General features: G+C 41.8%; 1 protein-coding gene and 1 pseudogene across 13 annotated transcripts in view; both read left to right on the top strand.

Moving 5' to 3' along the window:
- Positions 1-4,281, top strand: part of Slc20a2 (solute carrier family 20 member 2) — a 106,067-nt gene extending 101,786 nt beyond the window's left edge. For all 13 annotated transcript variants that reach the window (XM_021236739.2, XM_087180410.1, XM_013076046.3 and 10 more), the window contains one exon: positions 2,816-4,281. In XM_021236739.2, the coding sequence (XP_021092398.2) occupies positions 2,816-2,980 (165 nt within the window). In that variant the 3' untranslated portion in view covers positions 2,981-4,281. The remainder of the gene's footprint in view (positions 1-2,815) is intronic.
- Positions 4,282-14,944: 10,663 nt separating this feature from the next.
- On the top strand, positions 14,945-16,697 carry LOC147826818 (serine/threonine-protein kinase RIO2 pseudogene; annotated as a pseudogene).
- The last annotated feature ends 966 nt before the right edge of the window (positions 16,698-17,663 follow it).

Below are 17,663 nucleotides of genomic sequence, written 5' to 3'. Positions count from 1 at the left end.
GCGCAAGCGCAAGGACCCGAGTTCGATCCCCGGTACCAAAAAAAAAAAAGTCTTAAAAAGGAGGAATGGGTCAGGGATTTAGCTCAGTGGTTCCACTGCCTGCCTCAAAAGCACAAGGACCCGAGTTTGATCCCCAGTACCAAAAAAAAAAAAAAGAAGAAGGAAGAAGAATTAAGTTAGGAAAGTTATTCTGCGAACAGATAGAGAAGTTTCTGTCTTTTGCTTTTTGTTGAGACAGGATCTCAAGTCATAGCCCAGGCTGCCCTCTAACCCTTGGGCTCATGAGAGCTTTCTGCCTCAGCCTCCGAGTAGTTGGTACTCTAGGCTCCCACTGTGCCTGGCTTGAAGGGAAAATTTTTAATTAGAAAAGAAACCACTAGCTATAAGCTAATGGTTTGAAAATCCCTGTGAAATGACTTCTTTTCTGTAAAAATATGTATGACTGAGAAATACTGCCTGACATCCGCTTCAGTTTGGATGATGAGAATAATCTGCTGGTCCTAAATTGAGAATAAAATAGAATTTTGTTTTAGAAAATGTAGAATAAAATATACAGCATATATTCAAGTTAAGGATAAATCACAGAAGAAAAGCATATTTTATTGCATGAAACTAGAAACTCAAAAGTAAAACAAAACAAAATCCTAGATTAACAAGATATATTAAATACCACAGAGTTGATGTCATTCAGTAATGATCACACATAAATAAGAGACACATTTGATTCCAAAACATAAATGGCCAAAATACATAAAGACAGTTTTTATATGTTAAAAACTAGGAGTAATGAAACTGGATAGATACATTTTTAAAAAGTCAACCTTATTTGTAATTAAAAATATCCAAATTGGGCTGGGGCTGTAGTTGAGGGGTAGAATGCTTGTCTGGTGTGCCCGAGGCCCTGGGTTCAATCCCCAGCACCACTATAAAAGTAAATAAGGATATGCAAATTAAGGCATTTTGCGGGGAGGGAGAGATCATTATCAGAGACTGTTACAGTGTGCAGAAACCCACACATTATGGATGGCATTATGTAGGCACATCTCTGTATAGAACTGTTTGGAAGTTTGTAACACACTGGAGGAATATTCTCTCTTATCCGTGTGATAAATAGGAAGTTGGTTAAGTCACCATTTTGCTGCCATCATAATATAAAATGGGTTTCTTAACCTTTTTTAAAGAAAAAGAGAGGTTTGATGAGAAGCAGAATATTAAAATGTCTCTTTACAAAAATGTTAAAATTTGGGAATTGGAGTTGAGCATATATGGAAGTTCTCATAACTTTCCTGTAAGTTTCAAATTACATCGATATATAAAAATGATCCAGATGAGTTAAGTGTATGTAACTGTCCCCCAAGATGAAATGTAATTGTTATGTATCACAAACATGTAGTGATAAATTTTTTAAGTTCCCTTTTAACTATTTCAGGGGATATTATTTTTAAGCCTAAATTTAAGCCTTATGAATGAATGCATTAAACATGGAACTAATTCTGATAGGGAAAAATTAGCACATTGGAAATGGTGAAGCAAATTAAGGGACATCACCCGTGTCATACAAGCCTCATAAAGGCTGTGCAGCACTGTAAGAAAGTGCTTCTAACATTCTTTTAAATAAAATAGTAGCATACCTGATTATGTACAAATAAAGGTATGGTTATAAGAAATCCTAGAAAGGAATGTGTAAATGTGGCAACAGTGAAGTTCTGGATAACTTCACCCTCCTACTGCTCAAACTTGCTGTACTATTTCTGTTACTCAGATTCTCTAAGACAGATAGAAGGTGTGGAGCAGCCTGAATCCTGAGCATGCCCCCCACCCCGTAACCCAGAACAGCCTCAAGCGTGTCACAAAAGGAAGCATCTACACACAGCACAGGAGGAATTTACTCTCACAAGCTAATGGCTGTGGACTTATTTTTGAGGACCAGCATAACCTAGCCAATCCTCAGAGTAGAAAAATCATTACTGTCTAGCATGTTGTATGAAATGCTGAGTAGGATTATCATATTCATTCTGTGTGCTCACTAGAACCAAAAGGATTTAAGTAGCAGTTGTGATGCCCCACAGATAAGGAGCCAGTTGGTATCCTGGACATGTACTGAGGTTGCCAGTTCATCTTGGTGTGGGTCAGAGGACTGACCATCAGACTAATTGCCTTTAAGGTGTTCAGTTTGTTTCCATATGAAACAGATGTTGGGTATTTTCTATAGTTACACCACTGATGTTTAAATCACCTATTTGATCTCATTAGCCACTTGTAATTCTTGAGTATTTGGAGAGAAAGTATATTTTATGGAGTTCTTCAAACTGCAGCTTCCCTGGGACAGAGGGGCGCCCTTAACCCATCCTCATGGGAGGTGCTGTAGGCACTATTTGCTCATTGTTTTCATTTTCTAGAATAAAATTATATCCATTTTCCTTTTTTAAAATTAAAAAAAAAAACATAAATGAGCTGCGAGTATTTAGAAAAATACCTGGACCACTATTAATATTCTGACTTCACATATCTATAACCATCATTTTATGAGTTACCATTGACAGTATAGATCTCATATTTATTAATGCAGAATACAGGTGAAAAGCATATCATTTTCAGAAGTATATTATCAGAAGCATATACTGAATACAATAATCCTAAATCAGTTATACATAAAACCTAAACTATTTTTAAAACAAACTGAGGGGAAATAATTGACAGTTTTATAACATTTATTCTGTACTTAGCCTGTTTACATCGGTTATGTAGATTTTAATGCCTCCCTTTAAATCCGTATGAGTCTCATTTTTACTTTAAACTGTGTGTGCTTCTGCAGGTAGGTTCAGTGGTGGCTGTGGGCTGGATCCGCTCCCGGAAGGCTGTGGACTGGCGCCTCTTCCGGAATATCTTTGTGGCTTGGTTTGTGACTGTCCCAGTGGCCGGGCTATTCAGTGCTGCTATCATGGCTCTCCTCATGTATGGGATCCTTCCATACGTGTGACTTGCCTTCTTCCAACCAGTAAACTGCTGAAGGGACAGTCCATGTGGGTATGGAAGACATGCTCCCCGTGTCACATGCACACAGGCTGTCCCCAGCCACCTCTCCATATCCCCATCAGACGGTTCCACACCACACCGCTCACCAGGCTGCAGTGCTGCATCCTCCAGAGCCGACTTAACTACTGTACATAGTAATGTGTATTAAACTGGTATTGTGGTGATACAGGTGGTGCAGTTACTTATATATTAAATATACATTGTATACATAGAATAGGTAGCATTTCAAACATATTAAAAATGGGAGTGGAGATTATTGCCTAGAATTCAGTATTAATAAATCATGTACATAATGATTTAAGTGGCAAATGTTAAGAAATTTACAAAGGAAAGGTTTTTTTCCAAGTATCTTCCCCTTTTAATATACTATACGATAAGTCAGATCACAACACAAACTTGGGCAAATGTATGCAGGCGCAACTGATAATCCTGGGACGAGGTCACAAGTGCTTTCACTGAGAATGTGTTCATGTGCTATGTATCAATTATTGTTTAAATATCATAATTGCTTTTGTAAATACAGTACTTAAAATGGTAATTTTTTAATGGTGTGCTTCCCTTACACTTTTTAGAGCAGAGAATTTTGGAAAGTACCAAAGAAGCAGGGGAATGGTTTGCCAGTATTATGTTTCCCTTTGTCTGCCTCCCTTCTCATGCTTATGTCCACTGCCTGCAATGGCAGAGACCAACCAGGCTGCAGCTCACACCAGAGCAGGATGTGTAATTGAGCACCAGCCTTTCGTCATATCTGTGTTGCGCTTGAGTCCTCCCGCCCCACAGCAGCACCACTGCTGCCACATACCAGGTCCTCCTCAGCCCCGAGTGGCCTTTCATTTTCACCAGCATGGAGAATGTACATGTAAGGACGTGTCACTAAGCACTACATATCAAGTCCAGTTCAAGTTTCCACCCATTCTCCCCTGCAGCCTGAAACACAGAATTCCTGTCTCAGACATTAAGGCCAATGAGGCTTTTGATGTGCTTGATATTTTAGAAATCTGGGAGCTCAGGGAGCTGAGATATTGGAGGGTTTCCTTGAGGCCTTTACATCCTGACACTCTCTTATAGTCTACTGGATTGTCTTCTCTTTTGATAGTAAGAGGGAAGAAGTCTGACTAATGTTAGAGCCTGAAACTATGGAAATGCTGCTAAAATTTTTATATTGACAAACATTTTCTCGGTACTTCATTGTGATTTTTCATTAATTAACCACATTAAATTTATAATAAAAAATGCCCCTCAAAAGTTTGCCTCTGAAGTCTTTTTCTAAATATCTTAATGTTTTTCTTTCAGTTTCCACAAAAATGAAAGTCATAGGGAAATGCAAATAAAAACCACACTGAGTCTGTAGTTTAACCCTAGTTAGAATGGCTCTCATCAAGAATACAAAAACAGTAAATGCTGGCGAGGATGCTGGGAAAAGGAACCCTTCTACACTGCTGGTGGGAATGTAGATTAGTGCAGCCACCATGGAAACTAGGATGGAGGCTCCTAAAAACCTAAAGATAGTGCCACCATTTGACCCAGCTAAACCACTCCTTGATATATACCCAAAGCAATTAAAGTCAGCATATTACAGATACCTGCATACTGTGGCACAATTCACAATGGGCAAGAAGATATGAAGTACCCTAAGCCCCTCAGTGGGCTCATGGATAAAGAAAATGTACAATCACACAATGGAGTATTGTTCAGCCACATGATTGAAATTCTGTCATTTGCAAGAAAATGGATAGATTTAGAGATCATGCTGAGTGAAATAAGCCAGATTTAGAAAGACAAATATCACCTATTCTCCCTAGTATGTGGAATCTGAAAACAATGACAAGAAAGTAGAAGGGAGACTACTGACAGACAAGAGGCAGGGAAGAGGGAGGGCCTGGGTAAGGATGAGTCACGGGGGGACTATGAGCAAAAATACACATTGAAACCACCCTAAAAATGTAAACTAGGGGGAAGGGGTTGAAAATGAGCAAAGTATGTTGTGTGCTTGTACAAATCTGCCAAAATGAAACCTATTCATCTGTATAGCCAATGAAGAGTGGAAATGAAAACTATAGAATTTGGCCACGTACAGTTTTCAAATACCTTTTATTAGTTTTTGTATTCCACTGTATTTTACTATCATTACATAGTTGTACAGAAAATACACATGAACAAGAAAAGGATGAAAACTGCCCACCAGCCCCTTTCCAGAAACCCCCTGGGGAACACACACCCTTCCATCAGAGAGCTGTCCTTCGAGGTTCTGTCCCACGTCAGGACCTCACGTTTCTGGATAAGACCCTGCAGGCACGTATGACCCTGTCTGTTCCCTGTTTTGCTCCAGGAGGAAGAGAGAACTCATTAAATCTGCAACAGTGGTCAGAAGCCACCCTCCCTCCAGAACTAGGAAGGTACAGGATGAGCAACACTGGCCAGGTGCAGAGAATCCCCACCCAAAAAGAAATCTCAAATCTCCGTTTTTAAAATGGCAGTTTGGGCCTTTCATTTCCCTGCTTCAGAAAAAGATTCATGAAAAAGAATATTCTCTTCCCAAAGTTCATTTACAAGAAAAATAACCACACAACATAGTGCAAATATTGTGCAGCTCAAAGTCTGCTGGAGCCAGGAAGCATTTCCATCCTAGGAGTGGTAGGCCAGCCCACAAGGGGTGGCAGAGGCTGGGTCCCAGGCAGGATCACAAGTGCCTCACCTTGCCACACAGGTGGTGTCTGAACAGGAGCCTCACCCCGCCCCCCGCCCCCCAGTTCTCTATGTCTGGCAAACGGGTGGCCACCGGGCAGCTGAGCCCCTAGAGGCAGAAAAAAGTCCACACCACCCTGGACTCATCTGCTCGAGGATGGGGTCCCAGGCCACCACCCACAGTTCACCCCAGCATGTTCCCCAGTGTTCTGTCGCCTCCCCATTTAGCCATGTGAACCCTGCTCAGATGGAGAGCACTCAGCACCACTCCCAGGCCTTCACAGTGGGAGCGCCTGAGCTGGGGTGCTGTGGGAGCTCAGCTCCTCAACCACCCAGTGATGCCATCTTCTGCTCTTCCCGAGGCTTTGAGCTTTTGAGCAACTATCTATATGCATTTATTCATTTTCACCAGGGCTTTTTTAAAAATAAGGCTTCCCCACTTCCCCTTAAGTGACAGAATTATTAAGCGGCAGAATTCTCAAGAAAAATTTAAAACCGCCCCTTAGTTCAGAAAGTGATGAATGTAAAGATGGATGGCATCAGGATTTTATTCAATTATACAGGAAGGCCAGAGAAAGTTACTTTAAGGGGGTTATGCCATGTTTTGCTGAGTCCTACAGCAAGGTTCCATTGAGATTCTGTTTACCCATGAGAGGCCACGCTTGCCTGTTACACACGTCGTGCTCCCAGGACAGCTCCTGGGGTGGGCAGAACTGGCCTCTGATTTCAGGTCCTGCAAAAATGACCCCAGGCAACTAACCTGTCAGCTCCATTTTCACAAATGTGGACAGTGAGACCATCTCACAGGATTGTGAGGATTTAATGGAGAACAGTGTGTGTGGAAAAGGACTGTCCCAGAGCCTGGCCCAGAATGGCTTTCAGAAATTTCCCTGTGGAGGAAGCATTTATTCACTACCTCAGTATCTGTCTTTGTTAGAGAGAGGGCTTTGCTTTGTTGCCTTGGAAGGCTTGAACTGGGCTCAAGTGATCCTCCCAACTCAGCCTCCTGAGCAGCTGTGGGACCACGGGTACATACCACTGCACCTGGCTGCACCTCCCTTCAGGAGGCCTGCCCTGGGGAATGCATTAAATCAAGTGAAGAAAAGGAATAAAAAATAAACCAGAGTGCCATAAAAGATAAACTTGAGGCATTTATAGGTCAACAGATGGGCCTCCAAGACCATGAAATGAATTGAACACACATTTAAATATCCCATTATTTCTCTGGTGAGGACCAAAATGTATAATAGATATTAAGAAATAGGAAGAAAATGTTCAAATAGGAACAGGAACAAAGGAGAGGAAAAGGAAGGAAGGGACAAGAAAAAAACAGAAGGAAAAAAATGGAAACAAAGCTTTTAAAAATGAGTGGAAAAAGGGATGAAGGGAGAGGAGGAAATGGGGAAAAAAGAAGAATCAAGATAAATTAAGGTACAAAGTCCCTATGATGAATGTGAGCAGGATGTATATCTAAAGTGTAAAGAAAATTAATTTTTTAAAAATCCAGAGCTGACCAAGACAAAACAGCTTGACACTGAAAAAAACTGGAGAGTGGGTCACCTGTCTGCTTGATGGAAAAAACTGGTGAGCCTTATAGAATACGGTCATCAACAGGAAATGGAGCCTTGCTCCTGAATAAATTGTCACCCTCTTCAATATTTTCAGTATCATCTTTTATTACTTAAAAAATAATATGGGCCGGGGATGTAGCTCAGTGGTACTGCGGTACTGCTGCCTGCCTCACAAGCGCAAGGTCACAAGTTCGATCCCCAGTACCAATAATAATAATAATAATACAACCCCAAAGCATCTTATAAAAAAAAAAAAGTAAACTATATTCCATCATCCCACCACCATCCTTTTTTGAAGCAGTTTCCTTTTCCTTACTTTACTGGGCCTTTGACACACCCGGAGTTGGCCAGCACTGGGGACACTGAGGCAAAGAATGAGAGAATTCAGGCAGCTGCGTGGTAACGGAGGGGCAGATGCCAGGCTTCCTGCCCATCTGCTCTGTCCCTTCCCGTCCTTGTCCCTTCAGCGGCTGTTTCTGTCCTCACTGAGGTCTCTACAGAGGAGGCTGTGCAGACAGTGCTCTGGTGTAAGCACCCTGACCACCGGCCACGTTGCTGCCTCTGTTCCTCCTAGGGCCTGGAGAGGTAAAGGAGGGCACGGCACTTCTGTATTGCTGCTCAGCTTTCTGTACACCCAGAGCTGCTCCAAGAAATCAGTTTTTTAACTATATCTTTATACGTAAAGACTTTCTGTCAGTACCAAAAAAATTTTTAAAAGGAAAGATTTTTTAAATTTCAAGACAGGATTACAGTAGGCCTGGGAGGAAGGTCCAGAGAAGGGACACCGGAACAGGTGACTAAGAACTGAGAAGGTAGTCTAGGAAGGGGGGGCGCTTACTTGGCCTGTTTCTATACAGGAAACTTGAGGAATCAGAGAGAATTTTAAGTAAAGTTTCACACTCAAGGAGGACAACGACCAAAATCTACTTAAACAGCAAAGAGATTTTGGTCACAGTAGAGTGGAGAATTTCCTTGCCTTTCCCAAGACTTGGCATTTAGAGATTAAGGCAAAGCCTGAATTTATTGATTTCAAACTCTGTGTGGGTAAGGGAGGGGCAGGGAGCCAGAAAGAAAATGGACTGAAGGACCCTAAGTGCAGAAAGCTCTCCAGAGAGGACTGCCGGCGTCTCTGGCTGCGGCTACCACAGCGGCACCTAGTGGGATCAAGTTTAATTGCAATTACGACTGTTTTGGGGGCAAGCCCTTTGATATAACAGCAGAGAAATCATCTCACAAAATGTTAATTTTATCATAATTCAGAGTTCCAAGAAATGCCAGGAATTACTGTACTTCTCTGATGCTCACAGAGAACTATAACTGTATGCAGAGATCCCTTTGCCTGGCGGCTAACACACATTGACTCAGCAAACACCCAGAGTGCCAACCACAGGCTGAGCACTCACCTGGCCACTGGAGGAAGACACAACCACAGGCCTAAGGACTGGAAAGAACGTGCTGCACCAAGCTGCATTGCCCTGAGGCCACCATCAAGGCACAGAAGGATGCCGGGAAGGGCTGCTGAGTGGCTTGGGGAGGTCGGGGCAGAATGCAGAGAAAAGGCAGGAACGTGACTGAGGCACCGAGGGCGAAGCGGCCAGGTTCAGTTTGGGAAACGGTAGGTTCTGGAAGCTGCCAAGTATCCAGGGAGACAGGCAGTTTGAAATAAAGGCTGTGTGTTTCGGAGGGAGTTCTCAGGTAGAGACAAGCCTTGGAGGTCATGCTGTTCAAAGTGCAGGTGTGTGAGAAGCATCAGAGAGCTATGTCAAAGTATACACACCACTCACCTGGCTCCCTCCCTTGGGAGACAGCCACCTGTCTGGGGGAAGCCAGGGACTGGCCATGGCCCCAAGCACACCCATGAACACTATGCCCTGTGCTCCATGCCGGACCACATGCAGCATCTGCTCTCAGCCCTCCAGCACTCTGCTCGCTCCCTCAGAGGAAAGGAGTGGATCTGCCTGGGCATCTGGATGCACACTGCTCAGAGCACAGCATTCTCCTCGCTCTGCCATCCTGCCTAGGCAGCAGATGGGGAGTCCGTCCATCCAGCCCAGCACTGCTTCCAACCGCACCCTGAGCCAGAGTGCCAGTGGCCTCATACACTGACAACCTTGTCCCAATTCATCATGCATTTATAACCAGGGTCTCCTCAGACCACCCTTCACTGTGAGAAGGCCCCCGTGGTGTACTGGAAACTCTGTGTAAGGCACACGGAATCTGCAAAAGCTCCTCACACAAACACAACACACATATACTAAGAACCAGGTACAGTCACAGAAAGGGGCCTGTACTCCCAGACAGTGTCTCAAAAAACCCAAAATAAACAGGAGAGAGGTTATGGTTAGAACTGCATGCTAACCTCCAAATGGGGGCAGAAGAAAGGGGGACTGGTTGCATGGAGAACAAATGGAGGAAACGGAATCTGGAGCACCAGAAACACACACTACAAGGTGAAGGCAGACCTACACGAGCAGGAGACGCATCTGTGTGCAGGCGCCAACACTCAAGAGTAACACAGAAGTGCCTCTAGCTTGGCCCCAGACCCCTTCTTACTGAAGGCTCTAGAATCTGAGGCTCAGACAAGTCAGCAGTGAGCTTCCAAGGTCAGAGATTTGGCCATAAAAGGAAACCTGGAACACTTACCACCCTCCTCGCCACTTGAGCAGATACTCACATATGACGATGGCTCATCTTCCTTGTTACCGCAAAGGCAATGAATATGCACAGTATCATGTATGGACTGAAATCTCTTGCAACAAAATTTTAAAAGCTTGTGCTAGGGTGGGGCAAATAGTTCAGTGGGAAAGCTTACCCTACACAAGGCCCTGGATTCGACTCCCAGCACACAGAAGCACCAGCACAGAAAACCTCATGCCTATAACTGTCTTCACAAAGACGACACAGACGTGCCAGCTTTCTAGGGGCAGGAAGCAGGTGTAGGGGGTGTTTCCTGTGTTGGCCGAGACGTTCAGACTCCCTGTCCTGGACAGCCCGGAGCTCCAACAGCACCATCTGACTCGCTGCCTGCAGAGCTGCCTGCCACAGGCCCTCTGCCCAACCCAGTGACACTCCAGTGGAGGTATTCCTCCTAATAATATAATAAATTTACTTTAGGACTGGAAACAAAAGGTGAAAATTACTTACAATTCCACCAATATTAACATGTTGGAGCATTTTTCTCCTACATTTGCATATACATTTTAAAAAATAAGATTGTGATTTTTTTTCCTCTGCTTTTTCTATTTGCCATTCTATTATGCACATTTCTTCATGTTTTCTTAAGAATTCTGATTTGTAATGAGTATTGTTCCATTTAGTAAGTACACCACTGCCCTACTGGCACACTTCTGGGCGGCTACCAATCTTTCACTATTACAAAGAGAAGCTACACACAAACCTTGGCACATCTCCGATGATTTCAAGGTAAACTCCTGGGCATGGAAGCACTGAATCAGAGAGCTCACTGACATTAAACACCTATCTATCAAAATGTTAGTTTTCTGCTCCAGGTGCCAAACTCATAGGCTATGTTAAGTTATCTTGAGAGTAAGACTCAAAAAGCATGACTGAGCAGTATGCTGAATGAACTGATTTTGAGCATGAGTCAAAGGGATGAGTGGCCACAAGACACTCAAAGCTAAGAAGTGGCTGTCTCAGAGAGAGCTGGGGAGAATGGGGTTGGGGAGCCACACGTGAGCAGTGCGTGGTGGTGCTTCATGGAGGACACAGGATCCACGAGCAACCATGTAAAGTGCCTTGCGCTGGGATGCCCCAAGACGAGGTTTCTTTCCAGACTCCTGACTCCAAAATGTTCACAATTCAATAGATTATTTCACATAAAGTGACCAGCATGGGGCTTACACACAGTGACTCTCAATGCTGAGGTACTCAGCACATACAGCTAGCCAGTTCATTAAAATCAGTACATGTGGCTACATTTATATTTGGATTACTGTATTAATATAAAGTTGGCTCTTTCAGCTCTGCAATATGAATGAAAGCATTTGAAAGAATAAGCATAAGGGGAAAAACTACAAATGCATAGTAATCCCCCTCTCATCTAATCTAGGCCACAAAGAACAACCAATCCCAACAGATAAATCACTAAGATTAAACAATGAAGATTGTACCTCCTTGCACATCTTATGCTGTCTGCATTTTCATCTTAGCCTTGACCACACTGTAGAGAACTGCCTAGAACAGGAAAGCACAGCTTGGCTGGCTGCAACTCACTCACAGGATGAGTCTTCGGTGCTGCAGCACAGTGACGTGCCCAGCACCCGGCCCACTCACACCACAGACACAGGCTAACTGGACCCAACACACGTTCACTCCTTTCCTGTTTTACTTCACCTCTTGTAATGGCACAATCCACAAAGATGGTATCAAAGAAAATAAAATTATATCTCGTGGTTGGTATCATACTCTCCAACATGAAAGCCAGAGAGTCTTTGGTGGTGGTAAGGAATATGCTGCACTAACCTTTTTCAGAAAGCAAATATACCTAGTTGTCTGTTTGGAAATTGAGTGAGCAATCTGAACAGGCAAATATGAACTCTATATGATCAGCAAACATATGAGAAGAGTTCTCACAGCTATTAGGGAAACGCATATCAAAATAATAACTTTCTACCTGTAAAACTTTGAAAGTCTGGTAACATTCAGTGTTACTGAAGACAAAGGGAAAGGGTACTCAATATAAAAATACAATAGAAATATAGAAACATTTATATTCTTTAGTAGAAATATAAATTGGTACAAAATTCTTGAAGAGCAAATTTGTGTTATAGGCATATGATGTACCATTCAGAAATTTCATGTCTAGAAACCCATCTTATGTGACCACAAGGTCTACTATGACAGGCATGAGCTATGTGTAGCTACCTAAATTAAATGTAACATTCAGTTGCTCTGCTGCCCTGCTGCACTTTAAGTGCTCGACAGTGCTATGTGGCTACCCTATCACACAGGACAGGGCAGATTTAGATCGCTCACACAAAGTTCTAGCTGGAAGTGCTGCTGTGAAAATATCCACAAAAATGGATAACACTCAATGCTGCACTGGTTATAAAACAAAAAAGAATACAGTGAAAAGAAGAATTGTTAAATAGTCACATTTATACTAAAGCATGTAAAAAATATACGCAGATATATGAACAAACAGAAAGAGAACTCCAATGTTAATACATGGCAACCACAAGATGGGCTGTAACATTTTATATATAAATAGCTTATTTACGAAATCTCTAATGATACTAAACATATCTGCAAGGATACATATCAACCTGTTAGTGCCAGTGAAAGGGGACTGGAAAGAAAAACTGGGGATTTTCATTTTTATTTAATTTGCTCTTAAATGCGTATATTACTTGTGTATTACAAAAGAGATTTTCAAAAGTTCTACTCTTAAAAAGATGACTTTAGGAATCAGCCCGCTGCAGACAGGCAGGTCTGCAGACGCCATACCAAGGTCGCGAGTCGCACAGAACACACCGAATTAGCTCGCACCCCGGCAGCAATCCACTGGACCACCCCCACCCCCACCTCCACTCCTCTGGCCTCTTCTCTGTACAGCCACCTGGTTCCACACTACAGAGATGCAGAGGACACCGGACCACCAGACCATGGCATTGGGTAAGTTGGAGTCATCTTCACCTCCCATCAGGACCCCGACTATCTTCAGGGGAAGGGCAGCTGGAACCTGCAATACGACTCTGCAGAGTTCAACCCTACAGGAGGACAGGGAGCTCAACTTGGGACTTGCAGCAAGAAATCTGCCTGAATCTCATGGGTCTGCAATGAGCTTGCTGAGACTCATTGATTTGTATCTACACACTGCAACCCATGTTGTCTATTGTGACAGCAGAAACATACCCTGAAAGAGGCCCTTCATCTTCATTGTTATTTTTTATTCCCAAAATTAGTAGTATTAGTTTGGGGTTTTTTCTCTTTTCTTTTGCTCCTCTTATCTTTAATTTTTTTTCCTAGTCTTTGCAAATATTGGTTTTTTCTCTTTTTCTTTTCTTCCTTCTTTTCTCTTTCCTTTCTCTCTTACACTCACTCTCTTGCTCTCCTACATTGTTCATCTTCCCTTTTTGTCCCTGTTTTGGTCCTCATTCAGAGTTCTTCTTTATTTTCCTATTATTCTCTTTTTCCTTCTCACCTGTGTCCTCTGACCACACTACTAACCTTCCCCTATCCTTCTTCCCATCTGTCCTCCCTCCCCAACCTCTTCTAACTCCCTATTCCAAAGGGTAAAGTTGTTATATTGAAGAGTTTATTCACTATATGTTGGGTTGGTCCTTGATCTTGATTTAATTCACAGAGCCAAAGGTGATAGATTAATAACTACCACAAAATGTCATTTTCAAAGATGTACTTGATGCAGTGGTGTTGCTGATCGTATCACTTGGGCTAAGGTGTTGCTATTGATCTAGTCAATGAACCTTCCTAGTATAAGGAAAATGACATAGCCTTAGAGTCATTAGAGACTCAAAACTTAAACACCAGCTATATCTGGAAGACACCTCTGAGAAGCAATCATTCCATAAGGGTTCTAATTACAAGCAACAAAGATACCTACAATAAGCAATTTCAACCTATCAACCCAGGAGTTAAACCAAGGACAGTACCAAAAACAAAAATGAGAAGACACATTTAAGCAAGGTAAAAACTCAAGACTTCCACTCCACCAAGGGTAAATCCTGGGGGAAATGAGATGGAAAAGTCCCATAACCAACTACCTGGATACCCTGAACAGATAGCACAGGAAGTAACAAAACAGATGAATGAGGCTCTAGAAAAATTCAAAGCAGAAATAATCTCCCAGATATCCACAGAGATGGTGAGCAGAGTGAAAGATATGATTAGAGGATCTAGAACAGAAACAGATAAAAAAATAGATGAGCTCAGAAACATGCTGGAAGCCATGAATACCCAGCATAAGAAAGAAATGGAATCCATGAAACAGATTCAAACAGATATTCAGGAGATCAAACACTTCATTGAAAGTATCCACAGCAGATTAAGGGAATCTGAAGATAGACTATCAGATATAGAAGACAGGATCGTGGTTAGAGACCACGAAAATAGAGATTTCTTAAAAATACTAAGGGACTATGAGAAATGAATCCAACAACTGCTAGATGATGCAAAGAAGAATAACATAAGACTGATAGAAGTCCATGAAAAAACAGGAGAAAGCACAATTGGCATAAAAAAAAAAACTGTTCACAGAATAGTGGAAAACTTCCCAGACAAAGGTAGAGAATTGGACATACAGAGAAGTGAGGCATATAAAACGCCAACTAGCCACGACCAAAAAAAAATCTATATCTAGACATATAATAGTCAAGATCCCAGAAACCCAACAGAAAAACAAAATCCTACAAGGAGTTAGAGAAAAGAAACAAATCACCTACAAAGGAAAGCCCATCAGAATCACAGCAGACTTCTCAACACAAACCCTCAAATAAAGGAGAGCGTGGACTGAAGTATTTCAAGCCCTAAAAGAAAATAACTTCCAACCTAGACTGTTGTATCCTGCAAAATTATCTTTCAAAATCAATGGGGAGAAAGCCGGAGAAATTACCCAGCAGCCCTTCACAGTCTGACTGTCATGTGTGAACCTTCTGGGTGGGTCTGGAGCCACCATGGGGAAGGTAAATGTAGCCAAGCTGTATTACATGAGCTGGGATGACTTCAGGGTTTTGAACGCGGTTGAAATGGGTATGAAGAACCATGAAATAGTTCCCTGCAGTTTGATTGCTTCTATTGCCAGCCTGAAACATGGTGGCTGTAATAAAATTTTAAGAGAATTAGTGAAACATAAACTCATAGCTTGGGAATGTACCAAAACTGTCCAGGGATATCGGTTGACAAACACAGGCCGTGATTACCTAGCTTCGAAAACACTTTCTTCTAGACAGGTAGTTGAGTCTGTTGGAAACCAGATGCGTGTTGGCAAAGAATCAGATATTTACATTGTTGCAAATGAAGAAGGACAGCAGTTTGCATTAAATCTTCATAGACTAGGAAGAAAGAGGTTCCTCTTTCTGAAATCTGAAAAACCAGCGTTATTACCATAAGCACAGGCATAATGTTTCTTGGCTTTGTCTCATCTCTCTGCCATGAAGGAATTTGCTTATATGAAGGCATTACACAATAGAAAATTTCCAGTTCCAACGCCAGTTGATTATAATCGCCATGCTGTGGTCATGGAGCTCGTAAGTGGTTATCCCCTATGTCAAATACACCACATTGAAGATCCTGCATCAGTATATGATGAAGCAATAGAACTCATTGTCAAACTTGCAAATCACAGGCTGATTCATGGAGATTTCAATGAATTCAATCTCATATTGGATAAAGATGACCATATTACCATGATTGATTTTCCACAAATGGTTTCAACTTCTCATCCCAATGCTGAATGGTATTTTGACTGAGATGTTAAATGCATCAGAGATTTCTTCATGAGACGTTTTGGCTATGAAAGTGAGCTTTATCCAGCCTTTAGTGATACTAGGAGGGAGGAGTCTCTTGATGTTGAGGTTTCTGCCAGTGGTTATACAAAGGAAATGCAGGCAGATGATGAACTTTTACATCCAGTAGGTCCAGATGATAAAAACACTGAAACAGAGGAGGGATCTGATTTCTCCTTTTCTGAAGATGAAGTGTCAGAAAAAGCAAAAGTTTGTGGGTCAGAAGTTGAAAGTGAACAGCATGCTGTAGATGAATCAAGAGGCTGCTACTCCACCTCAGACCATGAACAGGTAAAAGAAGACATCTTATCAGAAGAGAGTGCCCACGCACAAAATTTTGAAATGACTGAATTCAGTCAACCTTTAGAAGAAATAAAAAGGCAGATTGTTGAAAGCAGTTGTACAACTGAGTTTTCTGAGGAAAACAGAAATGAAAATGACACCATGCAAGAAGGGCAGACAGGTCAGGGAGGAAGCCCTGCTGGCTCTGAGGAGGATGACAATGTCTGCCCTTGTCTCATTAACCTGTCGTCATTAAACAAAGAGTTCAGGCCTTTCAGAGATGAAGAAAATAGGGGAAATACTGATCAATATAGAACAAGAACTCTGAGTGTTATTTCTGCAGGCAGCTTTGTAAGCTGTTCAACAATTCCTCCAGAATTGATAAAACAGAAGGTGAAACGTCAGTTAACAAAACAGCAAAAATCAGCTGTCAGACGTCGACTACAGAAAGGAGAAGCAAATATATTTACTAAGCAACAGAGAGAAAACATGCAAAATATTAAATCAAATTTGGAAGCAGCCAGCTTTTGGGGAGAATAATATATTAAGATATTGGATATTTCTATTATATATTTTTTTCAAGTTACTGTAACTCTTTTCAGCACCTTTGGTCTGTTTTGGGCCAAGGCCAGTACATAGTAGGTAAATAAACCCACCTTTATCTGTAAAAAAAACAAAAATTTATGGGGAAACTAGATACTTCCACAACAAAGAACACCTGAGAAATTTCATGAACACCAAACCAGCACTACAAGAAATTCTAAACAATATCCTAGAAAAAAGGAAATGAAGGCCACAACTCCATTAGGCCCAACAGAGGGAAGCCACCAGGCAAGGTAAGACACTAAAGGGAAAGGGGGAAAAAATAAGAAATAAAAGAGCCAACAAAAGTAAAACATCATGACAAGGATAAATAAATATCAATTATAACCCTCAATGTTCATGACCTCAATTCACCAATCAAAAGAAAGAGACTGACAAAATGGATTAAGAAGTAAAATCCACCAATATGCTGTATACAGGAAACACACCTAACTCAAAAAGAAACTCATAGACTGAAAGTAAAAGCATGGAAAACAGTTCTCCACACCACAGGAACCCAGAAGAAAGCAGGGGCAGCAATCTTATTTGCAGGCAAAGTAGATTTCAAACCAACACTAAGAGAGACAAAGATGGTCACTACATCCTTGTGAAGGGAACAATCCAAGAGGAAGAGAAGACAATCCTAAATATATATGCACCAAATACAAATGCCCCCAACTATACAAAACAAATATTAATAGTCATGAAAAACCAAATAAACACTAACACAATTGTAGTGGGGGACCTCAATACCCCACTATCACAAATAGACAGATCATCTAGACGAAAAGTCAACAAGGAAATTCTAGAACTGAACCAAGTTATTGAACAAATGGACTTAATAGATGTTTACAGAGTTTTCCACCCCCCAAAATCGGAATATACAATCTTTTCGGCTGCACACGGGTCATTCTCCAAAATAGACCACATGCTAGCTCATAGGACATGTCTAAGTATATGTAAAAGAACTGAAGTTATCCCCTCTATATTATCAGACCATAGCGCAATAAAATTGGAGACCAAT

The sequence above is a fragment of the Heterocephalus glaber genome, unplaced genomic scaffold (assembly GCF_053883595.1).
Source record: "Heterocephalus glaber isolate CG9 unplaced genomic scaffold, H.glaber_assembly_v1.0 deba00001461, whole genome shotgun sequence".
Lineage (NCBI taxonomy): Eukaryota > Metazoa > Chordata > Mammalia > Rodentia > Bathyergidae > Heterocephalus > Heterocephalus glaber.
This window is presented reverse-complemented; position numbering and strand designations above follow the sequence as displayed.